This window comes from Astyanax mexicanus, chromosome 10 (genome assembly GCF_023375975.1).
Source record: "Astyanax mexicanus isolate ESR-SI-001 chromosome 10, AstMex3_surface, whole genome shotgun sequence".
NCBI lineage: Eukaryota > Metazoa > Chordata > Actinopteri > Characiformes > Acestrorhamphidae > Astyanax > Astyanax mexicanus.
The window spans coordinates 17,222,918-17,243,936 of NC_064417.1; the positions used below are offsets into that span (position 1 = coordinate 17,222,918).

At 37.7% G+C, this 21,019-nt stretch overlaps 3 protein-coding genes across 7 annotated transcripts in view; all 3 read left to right on the forward strand.

The window, feature by feature from the left end:
- btbd10a (BTB (POZ) domain containing 10a) overlaps positions 1-14,777 on the forward strand; it is a 42,697-nt gene extending 27,920 nt beyond the window's left edge. For all 4 annotated transcript variants that reach the window (XM_022683911.2, XM_049483967.1, XM_022683910.2 and 1 more), the window contains 4 exons: positions 766-886; positions 12,645-12,842; positions 12,966-13,076; positions 13,528-14,777. In XM_022683911.2, the coding sequence (XP_022539632.1) occupies positions 766-886; positions 12,645-12,842; positions 12,966-13,076; positions 13,528-13,844 (747 nt within the window). In that variant the 3' untranslated portion in view covers positions 13,845-14,777. The remainder of the gene's footprint in view (positions 1-765; positions 887-12,644; positions 12,843-12,965; positions 13,077-13,527) is intronic.
- Positions 1-21,019, forward strand: part of LOC103043601 (cyclic nucleotide-gated cation channel beta-1) — a 267,445-nt gene that overhangs the window by 188,443 nt on the left and 57,983 nt on the right. The gene's annotated exons all lie outside the window — the stretch shown is intronic.
- tmtc3 (transmembrane O-mannosyltransferase targeting cadherins 3) overlaps positions 1-21,019 on the forward strand; it is a 183,952-nt gene that overhangs the window by 4,939 nt on the left and 157,994 nt on the right. The window lies entirely within an intron of this gene.

The following is a 21,019-nucleotide window of genomic DNA, read 5'->3' on the forward strand; positions in this document are numbered from 1 at the left end:
GGAGCTACAAATTAGACACACGTGATGGAAAAGTACTAGAGAAACACACTAGGAAACGGGGAAAACACAGGAAAACATAGCGAGGGCGTAACAAAAGGTCTCATTCCATCGTTTTTAAATACATTTTAAACAGTCTAGTTGTGGTCTCTAATATGAACGAATGCCATGTGAGTTAATTTTTGTTTTATTTAGCCCTGCTTTAGATCACTGAATTACAGGTGTCTGCAGAAAGACAGGTTTTAGCTGCTGCTCATGAATATTCATACATGCAAATATATCTCCTCTGATTGGCTAACAGCACTACAGCAGAGAACGCCTACTTGCTGTTCTACTCGCTGTTTTTGTGATTTTGTGTTTTTGTAAAACACATTTTAAGCTCAGTTAATTACGGAACTTTGAAAATATTTCAAATGAAGTAATTCCAGGATGAGGTTCAGAGCACTGGGGAAAAAATGGACACGTCAGTGGCAAGTGCATGGCTTAAAACCTATGCTGCAGAAATGCATAGCCCCTTCCCTGAGCTTCTGTATTGTAAAGGACGTGCTCAGTATTGTTTGTGCATCTAAGCAGTCTCCGTTTAGCAGGTTTTGAATGCAGCAGTGTGAGCAAGGGGAGGGGCAACATTGTGTAGATGACGAGCCATTTGCTTTGCTTGTGTGTGTGTGCGCGCGTGCGTGCATGCTTGTGAGTGCAATACCACTGCAGTAATGGCTGCCTGCTTGTTTTCCCCCTGTGACGCTCTCTTTTTTTTTTTTTACATGAAAGGATTACTACAAATCGGGGATAATCCGCTGCCCTGATGGGATCTCCATTCCTGAGCTGAGGGAGGCATGTGACTACCTCTGCATCTCCTTCGACTACAGCACCATCAAGTGCAGGGACCTGAGTGAGTATTTGTTAACATTCATTGAAAATCAAGCAATGTTCTGCAAATTTCTGGCTGTGCAGATTGTCAGCAGTTCCATTTATTAACGTTGTGCCTTGTATGTCTGTGTCCAGTGGATGACTCCTGTAGAGAATGGAAGTAGGTCAATAGTTTCTGGTGTGCTTGTCAAACATAGGTCACTGGAGACAGCAGATATTGATCCGATTGTCTTGCATGTTCATTAAGGCTTGCTAAAATATGCTCCTATTGTTAATTTTCACATTTCAAAACAAGATTGAAAATTTGTTGGAGTAATGCTATTATGTAATACCTTTGTTTAAAAAATCTGACTTGCATATACTGCATAATGCACAGTGATAACAATAATGACAATCAAGCTGGTTTTGCATTTTTTATTGGAAAAAGAATTATGGACAATTGATTAGATTTAACTAAATTAAAAACCTGGAACACTTCATTGCCTGCTATCCTTGGTGTCAAAATCTTTCACGTGTTGAGAAGGAATAGCAACTTTATGAAGTGGAAAATGCTTTACCGTCCTACTTTTTTTAAAATGTGCTGCACGGCATGCATACTACACACACATAGTGCTGCGTACACATGCTACGCTGCTATTAAGTATATGTAAAGAGCGAGAGAGAGAGAGAGAGTAAAGGACACAGCGAGCGAGAGAGAGGGACTGAAACATAACGCGCGCGTGAGAGAGAGAGAGCACCTGTAACATAGCGAGAGAGAGATGAATAAAACAGTGATTAAACAACTTCAACTTATGCAAGTGTCCACTCAGGCTCACTCACCTGGTGGAGTGAAAATCATGTTTCTGTTTCCGGAGGTGTCATAAAGCAAATTTGTAACAGATGTAGGGCCTAGAAAAGAGGCACCCTAGAACAGCTCTGTGATGCATTTGTTTTCACGGTCCGGTAAACATTTTTATTGTAATTAAATACAAAATGCAAGATATTATTTGTCTGTTTTAATAAGCAACATTTTTAATAAAATTTAATATTATTTTTATTTTATGTACTCATTCTCATATTTAAAATACCTAATACAGATAAGATCGAATAAATAATACATATATATTAAATATAAATATACAATATATATGTGTATATATATATATATATATATATATATATATATATATATATATATATATATATATATATATATATATATATATATAAATTTACAATATATATTGTGGTAGGCCCCTGGGGTTAGGGGCGTGACCACTGTGACCCGGAAGGAGGAAGCACACAGAGAACACAGACACGGGGAGTAAATGAAACTCAAAGCATACCTTTATTCGGCTTTTAAATGCCCTCCACCACACCCAAAAACAACTCAAAAGAACATAGCCCAATGGGGCTCTAGAGTCTGTAGAAATGTTTAGTGGTCGTTTAAGTTAAAGGTCCGTGCAGCCTCAGCCCTCAGCTCCCCAGTCAAAGTCCTTTCCTTCAGTGGGCTGAGGCTGAGTTTTATACCTGTCCCAGCCGGCTGCTTAATCAGTCCGGATGCGAGCCAGCTGGGACACATTGGGCTGTGTCCAGCTCACGCTCAACCCCTTTCAGTTCTGATACTTTTGGGGCGTGGGGCGGACCCACGATTCCCGCACCTCCTCACGCCACAATATAAATATATATATACAATAATATATACAATATATATTATAATAATAATCATTATAATAATAATTATTATTATTATTCACTCTTATTGGTATAAGATATTTAAAAATTGTTCTTTTTGTATTTAATTACAATAAAAATGTTTAAAGTTTAATGTTTAATGTTTAATTGTGAAAACAAATGCATCACAGAGCTGTTCTAGGGTGCCTGATCACAAAATCAAACAAACATCCTTAGAAAGCGTTTCAGAGAAAAAGTATCAGAACTGAAAGGGGTTGAGCGTGAGCTGGAGTGTGAATCAGAATAACTTAGGAAAATGGCCTAGTGTGTGTTTGTGTGTGCGCGTGCGCATGTGAGCGTGTATTGTATTATGCTGTTGTCAGTGTTTGAATTTAGTTTTGTATTGTCTGTCTTGTGCATTCACATCTGAAGTTTTCAAGCAGCTAGATTAAACGTAAATAAACAATCTTTTTTATTTTAATGTGTATGATCTTGCGAGTTGGTCTTAATTTTATTTGAAAAGGGTATTAAAAAGTCTTAAAATGTCTTAATTGTCAGTTGGTCAAACTTGTAGTCACCCTGTAGCATATACTTTTAATTTTCTTTGCCCACTCTGTGTTTTCTACATAGTTATATGGAACAAAAAGTGCACATCAAAATTCATACACTTTTTCACACAGGGCTAGATTGGTTAAAATGTTTTTTTCCTTTAATAAATAAAATAATTTAAAAAGTGCTTTTTATATTTATTCAGGTTATAAAATATCTGATATTGTCTGATATTGAGCTTGTCTGATATAAAAGTTCATTTGTTAATTGAAAAAAATCAGTATGACAAAAAAGCAAAACCATGAAATCTGTATTGGGTCAAATACTGTGTGTGTGTGTGTGTGTTTGTGTGTGTGTGTGTGTGTGTGTATATATATATATATATATATATATATATATATATATATATATATATACACACATATATATATACACACATATATATACACACACAGGGGTTGGACAATGAAACTGAAACACCTGGTTTTAGACCACAATAATTTATTGTCCCGAGGGACAGTTCTTGTGGAAAAGAGGGGAGTTGAGGTGCACATTGAATTCTTGGGTTTTGGGTGCTTGGCTGACTCTAAAGCGCTGACTCAACTCTCGGTCATTCTGGATCTCAGGGTGGGGCTGGTGACGCCATGGGTCCTGCATTGTTTAATATCACAATATATATCACTGAAAACAAAAACAATGCAATGTGATTATATATATATAGTTTTCACACCTACAGGGGTTTGAGAGTGTGGGAGGTTTCATGGCTAAATTGGAGCAGCCTTGTGGCCAATCTTCAGTAATTGCACATTACACCAGTAAGAGCAGAGTGTGAAGGTTCAATTAGCAGGGTAAGAGAACAGTTTTGCTCTAAATATTGCAATGCACACAACATTATGTGTGACATACCAGAGTTCAAAAGAGGACGTCTTGCTGGCACATCTGTGACCAAGAGAGCAAGTATTTGTGATGTATCAATAGCCACGGTACCCAGGCTAATGTCAGCATACCACCAGGAAGGACCAAACACATTCAACAGGATTAACTGTGGACGCAAGAGGTAGCTGTCTGAAAGGGATGTTCGGGTGCTAACCCGGATTGTATCCAAAAAACTTAAAAATCACGGCAGAATTTAATGTGCACCTTAACTCTACTGTTTCCACCAGAACTGTCTGTCGGGTAAATTATTTTAGTCTAAAACCAGGTGTTTCAGGTTCATTGTCCAACCCCTGTAGTTTCTATGGTCTGGATGAGTTGAGGAATTTGTTTATGTGGAGTGTTTTCTCCCTCTGTTTGGTTTGGTTTCACACAGGCATAAACCTACTAAATGTTCCAAAATGTGCACAAAAAAAAAGGTGCGAGAACATTGTCCCCTCTGATTGGTCAGAGCTTTCTGGTGCGGGAGTGAGAAAGTAAATATAGTGAGAAGATTCTGTGTTGTACCATGTATATCTGTGCAGCTTTCTGCTTTAACCTTGAAAATTTGTCACTGTGCTTTCAAATCGTTTTCAATAGAATGTGCGCAAATGTTCACACAGTAAATGATAGGGGTGTCACGATTCTCTAAATCCTCGATTCGATTTCATTTTCGATTTGAGGGTCACGATTCGATTCGATTCTCGATTTTCTTGGTTTTTTTTCTTGTTATTATTTTATGCCTCATAAAATTTAAATAATATATTTATTATTATTATTATTATTATTATTATTATTATAAATATTATAAATATTATTATTATTATTTATTAAGATATATATGGTAATGCCATCTAGTGACTTTTTTTGGTAGCAACAGTGTGCACTATTAAAACAAGCAGTTTATCAGAGCTGTGTGTGGATGGCTGGTGAAACTGCTCATTACATGAAGCTGCAGTTCTTCATCCAACCACTAGCAGCAGCAGCACAAGCCCCGCTCTCTTCACTCAGTCACTACTTCAGTACAGCCCAGCCACGGGCTACAGGGCTCAGCCAGTCCGTTTTTACTGTTTCTGTAAACAAATAAAGGTTTTAACCCCACTAACCGGATAATACAGCTCACTACAGTTCATCTTTCAGCCCAAGCAGCTAACAGCAGCAGGTTAGAACAGCCGACACGGAGGCACTGCTCGGATTACATTTTAAACAGGTCAGTTAGCGCGCTGCTAACCTCAGGATGTTTATAACTACGGAGTTTAGTGGACACACCACGGCCGCCAGGTAAGTCTTTTAAAGGCTACTGAAGACTATTAAAGGCTATTAGAGTGTAACCCCTGGCTCCCAGGGGTTACAAGAGGTTATTGAAAGCATTATTGGGGGGCAGAAATCAGTACAGGCTGGTTAGATAAGTGATGTGGGTATTGTCTTATAAATATTTACACATAACTTATATCTCTCCTGAAAAGCTTTTATTTTAGTCAGAAACACGCTTGTGTTTACTTTATCTGAGAGAAAGATGTTTTTTTAATTCAATGGAAAGCAACAGGTGTAGTCAATTATAAGTTTAAGATTTTTAATCCACCTCACTGTGATCTATAGTCAGTGTTCTCAAGTCACACTGACACACGCATTTCAGCGAGTTCACACGCTCTCACCTGCGCGCACCCACCCCTCCGTTAGATACAGATACAAAACCTGCGCGCCCAACCCCCGCCCCCCCTCCCCCGTTGGACAGATAAAAACAGTGATCACACTCCCGCCGACTGCGCTCATGCAGTGGCTATCTCTATTTAAATGAATAGGATGCGCTGTGTTGGTGCCGCGCCATTTGCGTAGCGCGCTGCGCTATTTGCGTAGCGCGCGCGGGAGGGATCGTCGATCCTCTTTTTGACTTCGATACTCGAGATCGTGACCTCATTTCGATTCGATTTCGATAAAATATCGAGATCGTGACACCCCTAGTAAATGAGGCATTAATGTAGCCAAATGAAGGACAAAAGTTTCGTCAATATGAAAAAAAGTATGGAAACTGAAAGTTTAGGTATTAAGGTTGAACTTTGAAAAATACAAAAATATTTTTAAAATAAAAAAAAAGTGTATCAAATATTTTTCACCAACTCTGAAATTGTTTAAAACTATTTTTGTTTTTTTTATTAATTTTTTTTCTTGTGTATTTTGATATTTAAGATATTTTATTTTCAGGGTTCAAATCTTTTTTCACTTTCAGTTTTTAAGTTTTAGAGTTTCGGCCTCAATCTTGTGTGGGGGCTTGGGATCAAAGGAAAGGGGCGTGGTAGTTACAGCATAGCAAAAACAGTTAAGGACCTATGCAGGAGGACCTTGTCAATGTGCCTGTGTAAAATACATGTTGCGCAGCATGGCTCAGATGGGCTCCATTTGTTCGCATTTGCACTCGTTTGTTCGGGTCTGCAAATGTTTACTTTGGTTGTGAAATAGTGTCTGCTTAATCACTTAAATTAAAGTCAAAATGGGTTTAAATGCTCATTAAAAACATACAATTATTAGATTTGGCTCCGTGTAACAGACTGAGCTAAACTGTTCTAGTGGATTAAACCATACCATTTATATAAAGTTACATTATTGTGTTAGGCCTCCAGAGAGCATGGTGTATTGGGATTGTCTTTTCTCCTCACACTCGCTTAATTAGGTAAATGCAACTACATTACATGGCGCAGCCAGTCTGTGGTATTATTTTATATCAACTTTGATACTATAATTGTACCTTGGAAAATGTTTCCCCCTTTATTGAGGTTGGAGTGCATTTACTTCTTACTTCTTACTGGAGTGGATTTAAGGTACAGTAATGATGCTGTTAAACTATATCTGCTAACATTTCACCCAGTAACTTTATAACTAGCTACATCATTTTTACACTGAAAACACAGGGAAAACATGTTTAACCAGAGTATGAGAAAAGTGCTTCTCAGGTGTGCATAGGGAGCAGGTGTGTTTAGTTTTGTAGTACAGCTCTCTCACACACATACTGGTCACTGGAAGTTCCAACATGGCACCTCATGGCAAATTGTTGCGCTACATGAAGATGGCCAAGGCTACAAGAAGTTTGCCAACACCCTGAAACTGAGCAGCAGCAAAGTGGCCAAGATCATACAGCGTTTTAAAAGAGCAGGGTCCATTCAGAACAGACCTTGCGTTGGTCGCCCAAAGAAGCTAAGTGCACAGTTGTTATACACTGTTTAACCTGAAAAAAAAACATTTGATACACTTATTTTTATTTTAAATATATTTTTGTACTTAACAATCTTAATACTTAAACTTTCAGTTTCCATACTTTTTTTTTATTGGCCAAACTTGTATAGCAGTGAAGGCAGCACAGACAGTTTATTCATAGCAGTATATTATCTGGCTAATATATCAGATTAAACTGCACCTTTAGCAGTTTAGCTCAATTAAAAAAGAAGTATATTTGATAGCTGGGTCGGATCGAGACCAGATCCCGTTCTCACCACATTCAATCTGCCCCAAAAAGAAATCTGCACATTGGGCGGAGGCAGGGCAAATTATGGAATAAATTAGAATCAACCTTGGTGGCGTAAATAACTGCGATAAAAGAAATAATACCGCATTACCGATTCCATAAGGTTGGTAGAAAACTAAAAGAGGCTGGGCATTTTGTATAGCCTTCACCTTTATTTTTTTTAGTAACAATGGAACCTCTTTATAAACATGTTTTGTTTTACACTCATGTTTAAACAAGTTTACAGTAGGCAACAAAATACTAAAATAAATAATACACATTTCAGAAATTGCAGCCTATGGCAACACAGATCTGCACATCATCTCCTGGTGTGCAAATGTAAAATAAAATATAGCCGCAAGCGGCAATCATCGGGTTCAAGCACCAACTTGCACAATGGTGCCTACTGGAGCATTGAATGGTGATGTGTAAGAAGGCTAATATGATTGGAGATGCCCTGTCACATTTAGAAATTATCAAGTTTTTCACCTGTTATTAATGTTGAGCAGAGGCCTTTCAACCTGATCAGTGCTTAAATTCACATGTAAATCTAGTGAACTTTGTAGGATATTCATTAAGTGAGTTAGAACTAGTCAATAGGTGTCTACATGTTATTGGTATTGATCAGGTGGCTTCAACCAGAATGTTCACAAAGTGGTATTCAGATTGACCTTTGAACCTTTGCAGAACAAGCTGAAATGTTTGACCAAACAAGTTTAAATTAACACAAAGGAGTGAATGTTCTGATATGACATGTAATTACGAAGTTATTATAAATCTAGTTCTGAATTAAATGGCGCTTCATCAAGCACCAACTAGCACAATGGTGCCTACTAGAGCATAGGATGGTGATGTGTAAGAAGGTCTAACACAATTGGAGACATTCTGTCACATTTAAAATGATCAAAAGTCTTTCACCTGTTATTAATGTTGAGAAGAGGCACAAAGGAGTGAATGTTCTGATATGACATGTAATGTCAAGTTATTCTTAATCTAGTTCTGTATTAAATGGCGCTTCATCAGAGTGATATTGTACAGAGGTCTTTAACATTGTGAGATTACAGCAAATACTGCAGAGTTACAGCAATTTAGGTTAGAAATTCCAAGGACGCACAGATTGCTTGATGCCTGGAGAGTATTGTATGTGAAATTTTCACAAATGTTTTTAATGAACATTTACCTAGAGACTCTACAGTGTGCAGCAAGACTGAAATGGAGGTGATAGGCCAAATATCCAGAGAGTAGTTTCAATATAGCTATTTTCAAACAATTAGCAATTATGAATGAACAAAGCACTTTTTAAACATAGTTGTATTGAGAAATTTGTCAGAGCCACTGTACTAAATATGGCAAAAACAATTAGATGTCAAAATAGTACAGCATGATTGACATATACTTGTTTTTTTGGAACAGCGCCCCCCAGTGGGCGGATTGTTTCAGCACTTTGCAGGTCACTACAGTGTCTCCACCTGAACATAACTGCCAAATATCATCCAGATTGGGCAACATTCAGCCTGCCAAAATGTCTGCTGAATGCTGATTGGCTGATGGTGTTCAGCCATGTTGATTGATTAAGTTGCCCTTTGAACATCCTTTAGAGGCTGTATGATAGATTCTGCATGCAAAGTTTCAACTTGCTAGGTTGCACAGTTGCTGAGAAACAGTGCTCCAAATTTACCTCTTGAAGTGAATGGGGCATATATCCGGAAGGACTAATTTGCATATGGCGGCCATATTGTTTACATATTTCAACTTTTTCTTAATGAATATTGAAGCGCATGCTCTCACGAGTGTTTTGATACCAAACATGCCAGGATTGGTCAAAATTCCTAGGACTAGTTTGCAAAAGTAGGTTTTGCATATTATGCAAATTAGCACAAAATCTATATAGACGGAAGTGCATGGTCCAAATTGGAAAGTTGTTGGTATTGACCCAAGGAATCCATCAAAAAAAGAATTTTGAATGTAGGTCTTATGGTTTTTGAGTTATTGAGAAAATTGTGAAAAATGAATTTCCTTGTTTATAGCGCCACCACTTGACCAATCGGTGCCATTTTTGTTGTCCACCGAGATGCACTGATCCTACATCTACCTACCAAGTTTCATTTCTCTATGATTTACGGTTTAGGCTGCACAACTGTTTTTACAGGAGAAAAAGAATAATAATAATAAGAAGAAGAAGAAGAAGAAAAATCTTAGCAAAAACAATAGGGTTCTACGCACCTTCAGTGCTTGAACCCTAATAAAACATAAGATAAAGTAAAACTTTATTTAGGAGCTAAGAATTATTATTGTAAACTAAGTAACTCCTGCCATACAAATGTAAAATAAAATAAAATAGAACAATCACATTTGTTATTATCCTTAACAGACTACTGTAATGACATTTTAAGGTCACTCATTCATTATATTTTCAGGGTTTTATACATTATTAGTAGTGAGGGTAGATCTTATGTCAGTAATTTTTCCCGGCTGTCGACAAAACCCTCTTGCTGGACTGAGCTGGCAGGTATAGCCAGGTAACAGTGTGACAACCTAGCCAAATTTGTTCCCACAAACATAGCCCTACAGCCCTATTTGTTCCTACAACCGCCGTGCAGTGCCGACACACATCCTTGTTCGCTCCACCACTCGCTCACCTGCCCTGTTGTAGTTCACAGGATAGTAACCCAAAGTATTCCCACACAGTTGATTTAAAGGTGAGTCCTCTAGCTCTAGCTGTGTTTTTTCCACTCTTTGGTGCACTGTTTCCAGTCGCCATACTCAGCCCATGTGCTCAGAGCCAAACTTCTCAGGGCAGGCGATGAGTTGCAAATATCAACAGTGCTACAGCTACTCTTTCCGGGTGCAACACTCCTGTGAACATTATTTCCGCATTACGTTCATTTGTTCTACAAGACAGCCTGCACTCGTGTATTCTGCATGTGTTTGCGCGAACCGAAACGTGACCACTGTACCATAACTGTTTGTAAAGTATACAGTGTTAGTTTTCTGCCACACACAGTGCTTTGCATTTACAGTTGTGGTCAAAAGTTTACATACACTTGTAAAAAAACATAATGTTATGGCTGTCTTGAGTTTTCAATAAGTTCTACAACTCTTATTTTTCTGTGATAGAGTGATCGGAACACATACATGTTTGTCACAAAAAACAGTCATAAAATTTGGTTCTTTCATAAATTTATTATGGGTCTGCTGAAAATGTCACCAAATCTGCTGGGTCAAAAATATACATACAGCAACAAAATTTGTCAATTTTGGTGATGTAGCGAGTTGTGTCAATCAAATTAGCTTCATGTCATGGCCTCTTCACTTCTTGTAAGTGATTCTGATTGACTACAGCTGTTGATTTCTCATGAGCCCATTTAAATAGGGCTCATTTGACCCAGTGATTAGACTCAGCTACAAAAGCTACAATGGGAAAGTCAAAGGAACTCAGTGTGGATCTGAAAAAGCGAATTATTGACTTGAACAAGTCAGGGAAGTCACTTGGAGCCATTTCAAAGCAGCTACAGGTCCCAAGAGCAACTGTGCAGACAATTATACGCAAGTATAAAGTGCATGGAACAGTTGTGTCACTGCCACGATCAGGAAGAAAACGCAAGCTATCACATGCTGCCGAGAGGAGATTGGTCAGGATGGTCAAGAGTCAACCAAGAATCACCAAGAAGCAGGTCTGCAAGGATTTGGAAGCTGATGGAACACAGGTGTCAGTCTCCACAGTCAAGCGTGTTTTACATCGCCATGGACTGAGAGGCTGCCGTGCAAGAAAGAAGCCCTTGCTCCAGAAAAGGCACCTTAAGACTCGGCTGAAGTTTGCTGCTGATCACATGGACAAAGATAAAACCTTCTGGAGGAAAGTTCTCTGGTCAGACGAAACAAAAATTGAGCTGTTTGGCCACAACACCCAGCAATATGTTTGGAGGAGAAAAGGTGAGGCCTTTAATCCCAGGAACACCATGCCTACTGTCAAGCATGGTGGTGGTAGTATTATGCTCTGGGGATGTTTTGCTGCCAGTGGAACTGGTTCTTTGCAGAAAGTAAATGGGATAATGAAGAAGTTGGATTACCTCCAAATTCTGCAGGAAAACTTAAAACCATCAGCCCGAAGGTTGGGTCTTGGGCGCAGTTGGGTGTTCCAACAAGACAATGACCCAAAACACACATCAAAAGTGGTAAAGGAATGGCTAAACCAGGCTAGAATTAAGGTTTTAGAATGGCCTTCCAAAAGTCCTGACTTAAACCCCATTGAGAACATGTGGACAGTGCTAAAGAAACGGGTTCATGCAAGAAAACCATCACATTTAGCTGAACTGCACCAATTCTGTCAAGAAGAGTGGTCAAACATTCGACCTGAAGCTTGCCAGGAGCTTGTGGATGGTTACCAAAAGCGCCTAGTTGCCGTGAAAATGGCCAAGGGACATGTAACCAAATACTAATGTTGCTGTATGTATATTTTTGACCCAGCAGATTTGGTGACATTTTCAGCAGACCCATAATAAATTTATGAAAGAACCAAATTTTATGACTGTTTTTTGTGACAAACATGTATGTGTTCCGATCACTCTATCACAGAAAAATAAGAGTTGTAGAACTTATTGAAAACTCAAGACAGCCATAACATTATGTTTTTTTACAAGTGTATGTAAACTTTTGACCACAACTGTAGGTCAAAAGTTAGACTTGGTATAACACCATCACCAGCAGGTGACATGGTTCAGTAAATTTTGCATTTCATTCAAAAATCAACAGATCAGAGTCTGGAGATCAGTGTCAGTGCAGTGTTCTCCCGTAACATCTTACAGCACTTCATGCTTCCTTCTGCTGACAACTTTTATGGAGATGCAGATTTCATTTTCCGGCAGGACTTGGCACACTGCCCACACTGCCAAAAGTACCAATTGGTCTTATATTATACTCTTACTTTTGTAAGATACTGACTTTTGGGTTTTTGTTGTCTGTAAGCCATAATCATCAACAATAAAATAAATAAATGCTTAAAATAAATAACTCTTTGGATAATGCAGGCATATGAGTTTCACATTTTAAACTGAATTACTGAAAAAAGAACCTTTTTAAATGATATAATTTTTTTTAGATGCCCTAGTATATGCATGAGACACATACTTGGTATTAAACATATATATATATATGTATATTTGCTTGGCAGGTGCACTAATGCATGAGCTCTCCAATGATGGTGCACGACAGCAGTTCGAATCCTACCTGGAGGAAATGGTGCTGCCGCTGATGGTGGCCAGCGCCCAGAGTGGAGAGAGGGAGTGCCATGTAGTTGTGCTGACTGATGATGATGTTGTGGACTGGGACGAAGAATACCCACCACAAATGGGCGAGGAGTACTCCCAGAGTAAGTGCTTTTAGCGGAGTGACATTATTCATAGTGCTTTAGAAACAAACTGCAAGACCCAGATTATGCTAAAAATGGAACTTGTCATTGCAGCAAAAACTGATGCTTGTTTTTCTTTTGTAGTTATCTACAGCACAAAACTGTATCGGTTCTTTAAGTACATTGAGAATCGAGATGTTGCCAAGTCAGTCTTGAAGGAGAGAGGACTGAAGAAAATCAGATTAGGCATTGAAGGTAAGAGGTTGCAAGATGGTTAAGATTCTTGTTGAGAACTTAGTTTATTTACCTAATTGATGCATACTTATTTATGCAATTACCTACCAATTCCTTCAGATATTTAGATTTCAAAACGTTCTTTGATTTGATTTCTGTTAATGTTTTCCTTACTGGAGCCCACTATATAAAACTACTGCTGTCTTGAGTTGTAGTATTTATCATGTACTTGTGTTCAGGCTTTAATAGCTACTCAGGAAAAAATATTGAGCATTGTGTCCCAGCATTACCAACATTTACTAACTGATGTTTCTATTGCTGGAAAACAGTGATGCTGAGAAATAAGATATAAAAAAGAGAGAGAAATGATCTATGCATTCAACTGCATTTAAGGTGTTGTACCACTTTCTATATTTTAAAAATGTTTATCAACATTCAACACACTAATTTAAAATGTGCACTGCCATTACAGGCTATCCAACCTACAAAGAGAAAGTTAAGAAACGTCCCGGTGGCCGGCCCGAGGTAATCTACAACTATGTGCAGAGGCCATTCATTCGCATGTCCTGGGAAAAGGAGGAGGGCAAGAGTCGCCATGTGGACTTTCAGTGCGTCAAGAGCAAATCCATCACCAACCTGGCGGCCGCCGCTGCAGACATCCCTCAGGATCAGTTGGTCGTCATGCATCCCGGGCCTCAGGTGGACGAACTAGACATCCTCCCCAGCCACCAGCCTCAGCCCAGCCACCACTATGAGCCTGATCCAGATGCACCGTCCCCAGCCGTCTGACGCACTCCCACCATCCAGTTCCACCCCTGCACACGCAAATCACTGCAGTGAGGGGCTAGGCAGCAAAAACCACGTTGCCTTTTGTGACCGTCTCTTTCTGCCTTATGAGCCTCAGAGACCAGCCTTCTGCCCCAGCAGTGAGCACATATAATGTTTTGCAGTGTTTTTAAAGAGAGAAAGACATTTTGGTTGTAATAGAACGAAAACCCCTATCCACCTTGTGGTAATCAGTCAGTCACTTGATGTTTTTTAAAGAGAAACTCCACTTTAATTAATGATGGTTATCCTGATCATGACTGATGTTTAACACAGAGAACTACTAAAGCTAGATTGATGTTTTTGTAAAAAAGAAAAAAAAATGCAAGCCTATATGGTACATAAACAGAAAAAAGAAAGCACCAGAATGTCAAGTTGTCTTAAAAGTATATAGTATTGTGCAATCTTTTGTAGTCTGATATAGCAATAGTCTGTACATTTCTTATTCCCTACAAAGTGGGCTGTTGAGTTAATGCAGTGATTCTCAGTCTTCCAGTCAAAACACAAAGGTCTGGGGCTAAGCCCAAGATTACCATCAGTAACTGCTGTCTTAGCGTTGTGACAATTAGTGCTCAACCAGATGAAATGTGTGTGCGATCCAGCACTGTCTTAGGATAGAAGCGCTTGATTTTATTTTTACGTTTGTTTTGCTGTGTCACTGTTGTTGGAAGCCTGAGCCACTCTCATAGAGCACCTGTGGAGTCTCACTGTGATGCATGGCCTATGAGTAAAGTACACAAGTGATGTCACAACCTTTACATGTTATGTTTCTATTTCTTTGTTTTTATTTGTAGCTGCAGTGGGGTACCACTGCTCCAAAGATGACTTTGTCCAGAGTAGTGTTTGTTGTTTTATAGCTTTAAAAATGTTTATTTTAATAAAGGTATTTAAATTGTATTCTTTTTGTTCATTACATACAACCGTGAACAAAACACTAGCTTCATTTTAAAGCAGATGTATGTGAGAATTAGTATAGTCATGCTCCCGGGCTCCCTCTACAGTTACACTATTGCACTACTGCGGTCAATACAAATTACTATCTGAGTAACCCATCATTGGCTGGTTTACGAGTATTTAAAAGATACAGAACTGGAATCTGAAGTGAAAGAAGCATGTGGATTGGGGTGGTAGCGCAATATTACAGAACTTTACATGAATAGTAAGAGTTGCGTTACTCAGCAATATGCAGTTGCTGTGAGAATTGTTGTGCTTTTCCAGAGTCCCAAAGTGGTACATCCGTGATCACACAGACCAGTGTTTAGCAATAGCTGCGCTCAGACTACCGAAACAAAATGTTAAGATTGATTGTGGTTTTCTTCATTCAGGTAAACCTAATCATGAATAACATGTTAATTTTGTGTATTATTAATTCAGCATGTGTGCAGATGAGGGATTAATTTGCAGTTGTCTTAATATGAAAACATCAGGCTTCCATGCCACAGACATATTTTTTTCATAAAGGCCAGGATCAGGAAAACATTTAATAGACCCCCTAAGACACAAGATGTATTACTTAGTATGTAAAATACAAATTTAAACAGTGAAGCATTAAAAAACTGTCAGTCTTTTTTAACTGAAGATGTAAAACCCATGCTTAGGAGCACACAACATTGCAGTTTTTTATGGAACCAAAACTGGTTCTTCTTTAAGGATACCATTTGAAACATCAGTTATTATAAAAGTGTGGGAAGGGTACCACATATCCCATTTCAAAAACAAATATAGCTGCAATTGTCGGTGTCCAAGTCTTGAATAGTTTAGATAAACGTTGATGTACTTACATAGAGACGTTTCACATTGACACAGTTGCCAGAGGTTGTGGTCAAACTTACAACCTTGCAGTTCATAGGCGTATGTTGTACAGAAATGCTCCTCAGCAACTGAGTTTTGCATTATTATACAACAAAAACATTAAAAATGTTGTATGAAGATACCACTCAACACCCACAGCAGTATGGTTTTCAGGCAATTTATTATTGAGAGTTTAAAATTAACTCAATTTCTTGTAAGTATTTACAAGCTTTGCATTATTAGCATTATTATTAAACATTTTTGAAATAATATTTAAAGATTTTGTGTTATGATGACCTTTTGGAAATAAGTTTTGTTTTGTCACAATTTCATAATCCACAATAAAGTTATTTAAAGTTAATTGGAAAACACTTCAAATGACATACTGATGCATAAAACTAGAATAAGGTACCAAAATAATGTTAATTTTAGATGGCACAGTTGCAGGGATATTGACAAAAATGTGAAACCTTGCTTTATAGTGCCAACCTCAGGCCAATTTATGTAGAGAATAGTCACTACTCAGTAGTGGGTAAGTTACTGTACCTATGTACCACATTTAGAGTTTGGCCAACTTACAATTACTGCTCTACAGACTTTTCTAGGAAATTAATAAATATACTACACACATCAAGCACTTTTTTTTCATCACTTCCCATTTTTGCATTACTATTAGGAACAAATAAGATTAAGAAACATTATTCTTAAACATGGCCTGTGTACAAGTTTTCCATTGAATACATGATTGCATTATTCTGACGGTGCGGTCCAAGTCGGTTTTAAACCACAAACCTTTGGACCAGTAAGGTAGATGCTTTCACCTTATGCCTCTATCTTGATAACTTTTTTGCAGCTATTAACATTTTTTAATTTATTGCCATGCTTATTAAATTTTATAGAAACATTCTTTAAAATTTAACTATGTTTATCTTGAGGAAGTAAGTTGTAAATATGACCACATTTTTACACCGCTCAAAAATATTTAATTACCTAAATGAATAAAATATTCAAGTTAAAAATCCTTATTTATTACATAGTGGAATGCTTTAAGAACAAAATAACATAAAAATGATCAATGTAAATCCAAATTATCCCATGGAAGTCTGAATTTGGAATCATACTCAATATCAAAGTGGGAAATCAAATAACAGGCTGATCCAACTTCAGTGCAAATTCCTCAAGACAAGTTAAAATGAGGCTCAGTAGTGTGTGTGGCTCCACGTGCCTGTATGACCTCCCTACAGCACCTGGGCTGCTCCTGATGAGGCGGGGGATGTTCTCCTGCGAAATCTCCCAGACCTGGATTAAAGCGTCAGTCTACTCCTGGACAGTGTTGCCAACTTAGCGAATTTGTCGCCATATTTAGTGAGTTTTTAGATCCTCTAGCGACTTTTTTTTGTAAAAAAAAAAAAAAAAAGCGACTATCGACAAATCTAGTGAGTTTTTGTGGTGTTATTGGAGCTTGGCGACTCTGAGATGAACACACGCTCTTTAGTCATACCTGTCAAGTTTTTAATTTAAGAATAAGGGAAATTTTCCGCCGCCCGCTTTGAGCCGTCCCACCAGCCCAACTGAGGTTCAGTATCCCTTACATTTGAAGACAGGTTTACAAGAAAACTAAAATAACCACCTGTAAACCACTCGCAAACTACAATTAGATTATCAGAATCTAAAAGGCCTACCTTTGTTGACATTGAAATGTTGTGGACATTTCTACACATGTAATTCTTCTAATGCAGCCTAAATGAAAACACTTTTCTAGATATTTACATGAAGTCTTTACTTTTTTGGCAGGGATGCACTCTCTTATGTTATATTTTTTTTATTCAATGGATTTAAAATTGAACAAAGGGTGCACAAATTCTGCAAAATGAGCTTTTACTAAAGGACATGGACCAGATATATTCCATCAGTGAATCCATTCCTCAATAAAGTACGCAAAACAGTACATCAACAATGGATTTCATGTAGCAATGTAATAATTTTAACATTTTACTTCTTTCTATTTTTTTCTTTTACCTTTTATAACACAAAGGAACTAATTATTAAAAGAAAAGTTCTAAGGGGCCTACACAATTAATAACCTTTATGTACATAATGATTGAGTTTATGGTCCACAGTGGGTTAAGGGATTTTAACAGGTAAACTCAGTAAAGGATTGTTTATTATCTGATCAGTTGGAACTGGTGAAAAACACACAATTTAGAGGCAGTGAGCAGAGCTCAGAAACTGCTTTTAACCCATTTATGCCCAAATTTTTCCCAGACATGCAAATATGCAAATCATGTGTAATTCGCATCCCTTTGAAATAATCAAGAATTATTTCCACCAAAAAAATTAGAAAAGTAGATGAAAAAGTGTGTTTTATTACTGGTCACAATTGTGACCGGTGGGATGATATGCGTATTCTCAATGAAAGGTTGTTGAAATGAGGGCCTTCTGACAGCAATCACTGAAACAGAATACTTGATCAGGAACTTGGGACTTTCCACACCATAGGAACACTATGGAAAATATGTTCAAAATATCTTAACCTTGTTTGTTTATTTCAAATACAAATTGCAACAGCATCACTTTAGTGTAACATGTATTGAAACATTTATTTGTAAACATTTTAAATTGTACTTTAGTGCAAAGTAATTAGTTATAGTTAGTAGTTACTTATCCGAAAAGGAAACGGAGTTACTGAGTTACTCCATTATAAAAGTAACTAGTTACCAGTAAAAGTAACTATTGCATTATTTTTGTTACTCGGCCCTGAACGCTGTTATTCCCACCGGTGTTATGGAACCGACCTAATTTAACAAAAAATAAATGTAATTAGATTATAGGCAGGTATACAGTAACAAGGTAGAGCAAAGTGCTTGATTCTGTTGATCAACAATCATTCTGACATTGTATTACAGTAACTTAGAAAATAAATTTAACAGATATGGTAGTCCATATCTGACCTATCACTATCACAATCACTTATAATAGAATCTTTCTCATTTTGAGGTATGATAGCAATGTTGCATGCCTTGTCTGGGCCATCGTCTATATGTCAAGGACTTTACTTAGTCATCCTACAATAAAAAAATGTAGGTAAGATACAACAAGAATTTTGTTTGTATATTAAGTATGTGTGCATCTAGATACAACATTCTATCCCACCGGTCACAATTGTGACTGTTTACATGTTTACTCATTCTGCAAACACACCAAAGACATTTGATTAATTACAAATTCATATATCATAACTAAACAACTTAGAGAGCATGAGTACAAAAATATTTGTTTCTATGTTTATTTTAACATATTTTACCAGCCTTTTATTTGGGAGCTTTAAGGCAGCCATCCTCTTCTCAAGATGCAACCAGGAAGTAAAGAGCTCTGGTCATGTGACAATTTACTCAAAAAATTTGATACTGCCCACATTTAATGGAAACATTGTAATATTTCAATATTTCCTTATAGAGTATTGGGACATTCACCAGTAAGATTTTTATAGGTTTATAATTAATAAAAAAAAATTCGGGTTAACTACCAACATAAAGCACTGTACTAAATTCTGGCTATCCTCTACATTCAGTTTCTAGCACACTAGTTAATAGCTAAATTAATTTTCATGTTTTTTTTTTTTCTTTCTTTTCAGACCGTGACTATATAATTCCAAAGTTATGCTAACTGACTACTCACAAGCTGCATTTTATTAAGCACACAATGGGTTTGATCTGTCTGTAATGATTGGGAGACGAGTCTTTTTAACCTGCAGAAACAGCTCCAGAAACAGTGTAATCACTGCTGATTGGCTGTTTCTCCTGAAAGGCGGGACTTTCTCCTTGAACTGGTACCATGATTGGCGTTAAGACACATAATAACCTCTCATAATAAGGTTTTTTATTTTTATTATTTTAGTTGTTTTATAATACGGGAAATTTACGGGAAAGTAATAATACGGGAGGAAGGCGGGAAAGAGGGGTAAAATACGGTAGTTTCCCGGCCAAAACAGAAGACTTGACAGGTATGTCCTCAGTTACTGTCCTCAGCGCTGCAGCGGGCGCTGCCGTAAGCCCCGCCCCACAACACTTACAGTGCAGTCTGACTGTCCGAATCGCGCGTGCATACAGCCGTCGCTGACTGACCCCGCTCTGTATTTACAGAGCAGAAGTATAAATATTAATGTGTCTTCAGTGTGACAGTTGTCTAGTCAGTGAACTAGTGAGTTATCTGGTCAGTGAGCTAGTTATCTAGTCAGTGAGCTAGTGAATTGGCTAGTTATCTAGTCAGTGAACTAGTGAGTAACCTAGTCAGTAAACTACTGAGCTACCTAGTCAGTGAGCTAGTTATCTAGTCAGTGAACAAGTGAATTAGCTAGTTATCTAGTCAGTGAACTAGTAAGATACCTAGTGAGTTACCTAGTGCCTTAGCTAGTTACCTAGTCAGTGAGCTAGTGAATTAGCTAGGGATCTAGTCAGTGAACTATTGAATTAGTTAGTTACCTAGTCAGTGTGCTAGTGAGTTAGCTACTTACATAGTCAGTGAACTAGTAATTTAGCTAGTTACCTAGTCAGTGAACTAGTGACTAACCTAGTCAGTGAACTAGAGTTAGCTCGTTACATAGTCAGTGAACTAGTAAGTTACCTTGTCTGTGAGCTAGTTAGTTAGTTACCTTTTCTGTGAGCTAGTTAGTTAGTTACCTAGTCAGTGAACTAGCGAGTAACCTAGTCAGTTAACTATTGCGTTACATAGTGAATTAGCTAGTTATCTAGTCAGTGAACTAGTGAGTTAACTAGTCAGTGAACAAGGAAATTAGCTAGTTACCTAGTCAGTGAGCTAGTGAATTGGCAAGTTATCTAGTCAGTGAGCTAGGGAATTAGCTAGTTATCTAGCCAGTGAACTAGTGAGTTATCTGGTCAGTGAGCTAGTTATCTAGTCAGTGAGCTAGTGAATTAGCTAGTTATCTAGACAGTGAACTAGTGAGTGACCAATCAGTGAATTAGTTAGTTACCTAGTCAGTGAGTTAGTTATCTAGTCGTGAACAAGTGAATTAGCCAGTTATCTAGTCAGTGAACTAGTGAGTGACCAATCAGTGAACTAGTGAGTTACCTAGTCAGTGAACTAGTGAGTTACCTAGTCAGTAAGCTAGTCATCTAGTCAGTGAACTAGTGCGTTAAATAGTTTTTAGGTGAGTTACCTAGTTCGTGAGTTAGTGAGTCATCCAGTTACCTATTACATGAATATTTAGCACACTTTGTTAACGTGAGCCTTTTAATAGAGTGAAACACTTGCTTAGAGAATAAATATAAAATTAAACAGAAAGTTTGTACGAAATGTATTTGTAAAAGTATCTGCTGCTGCTGTGCACT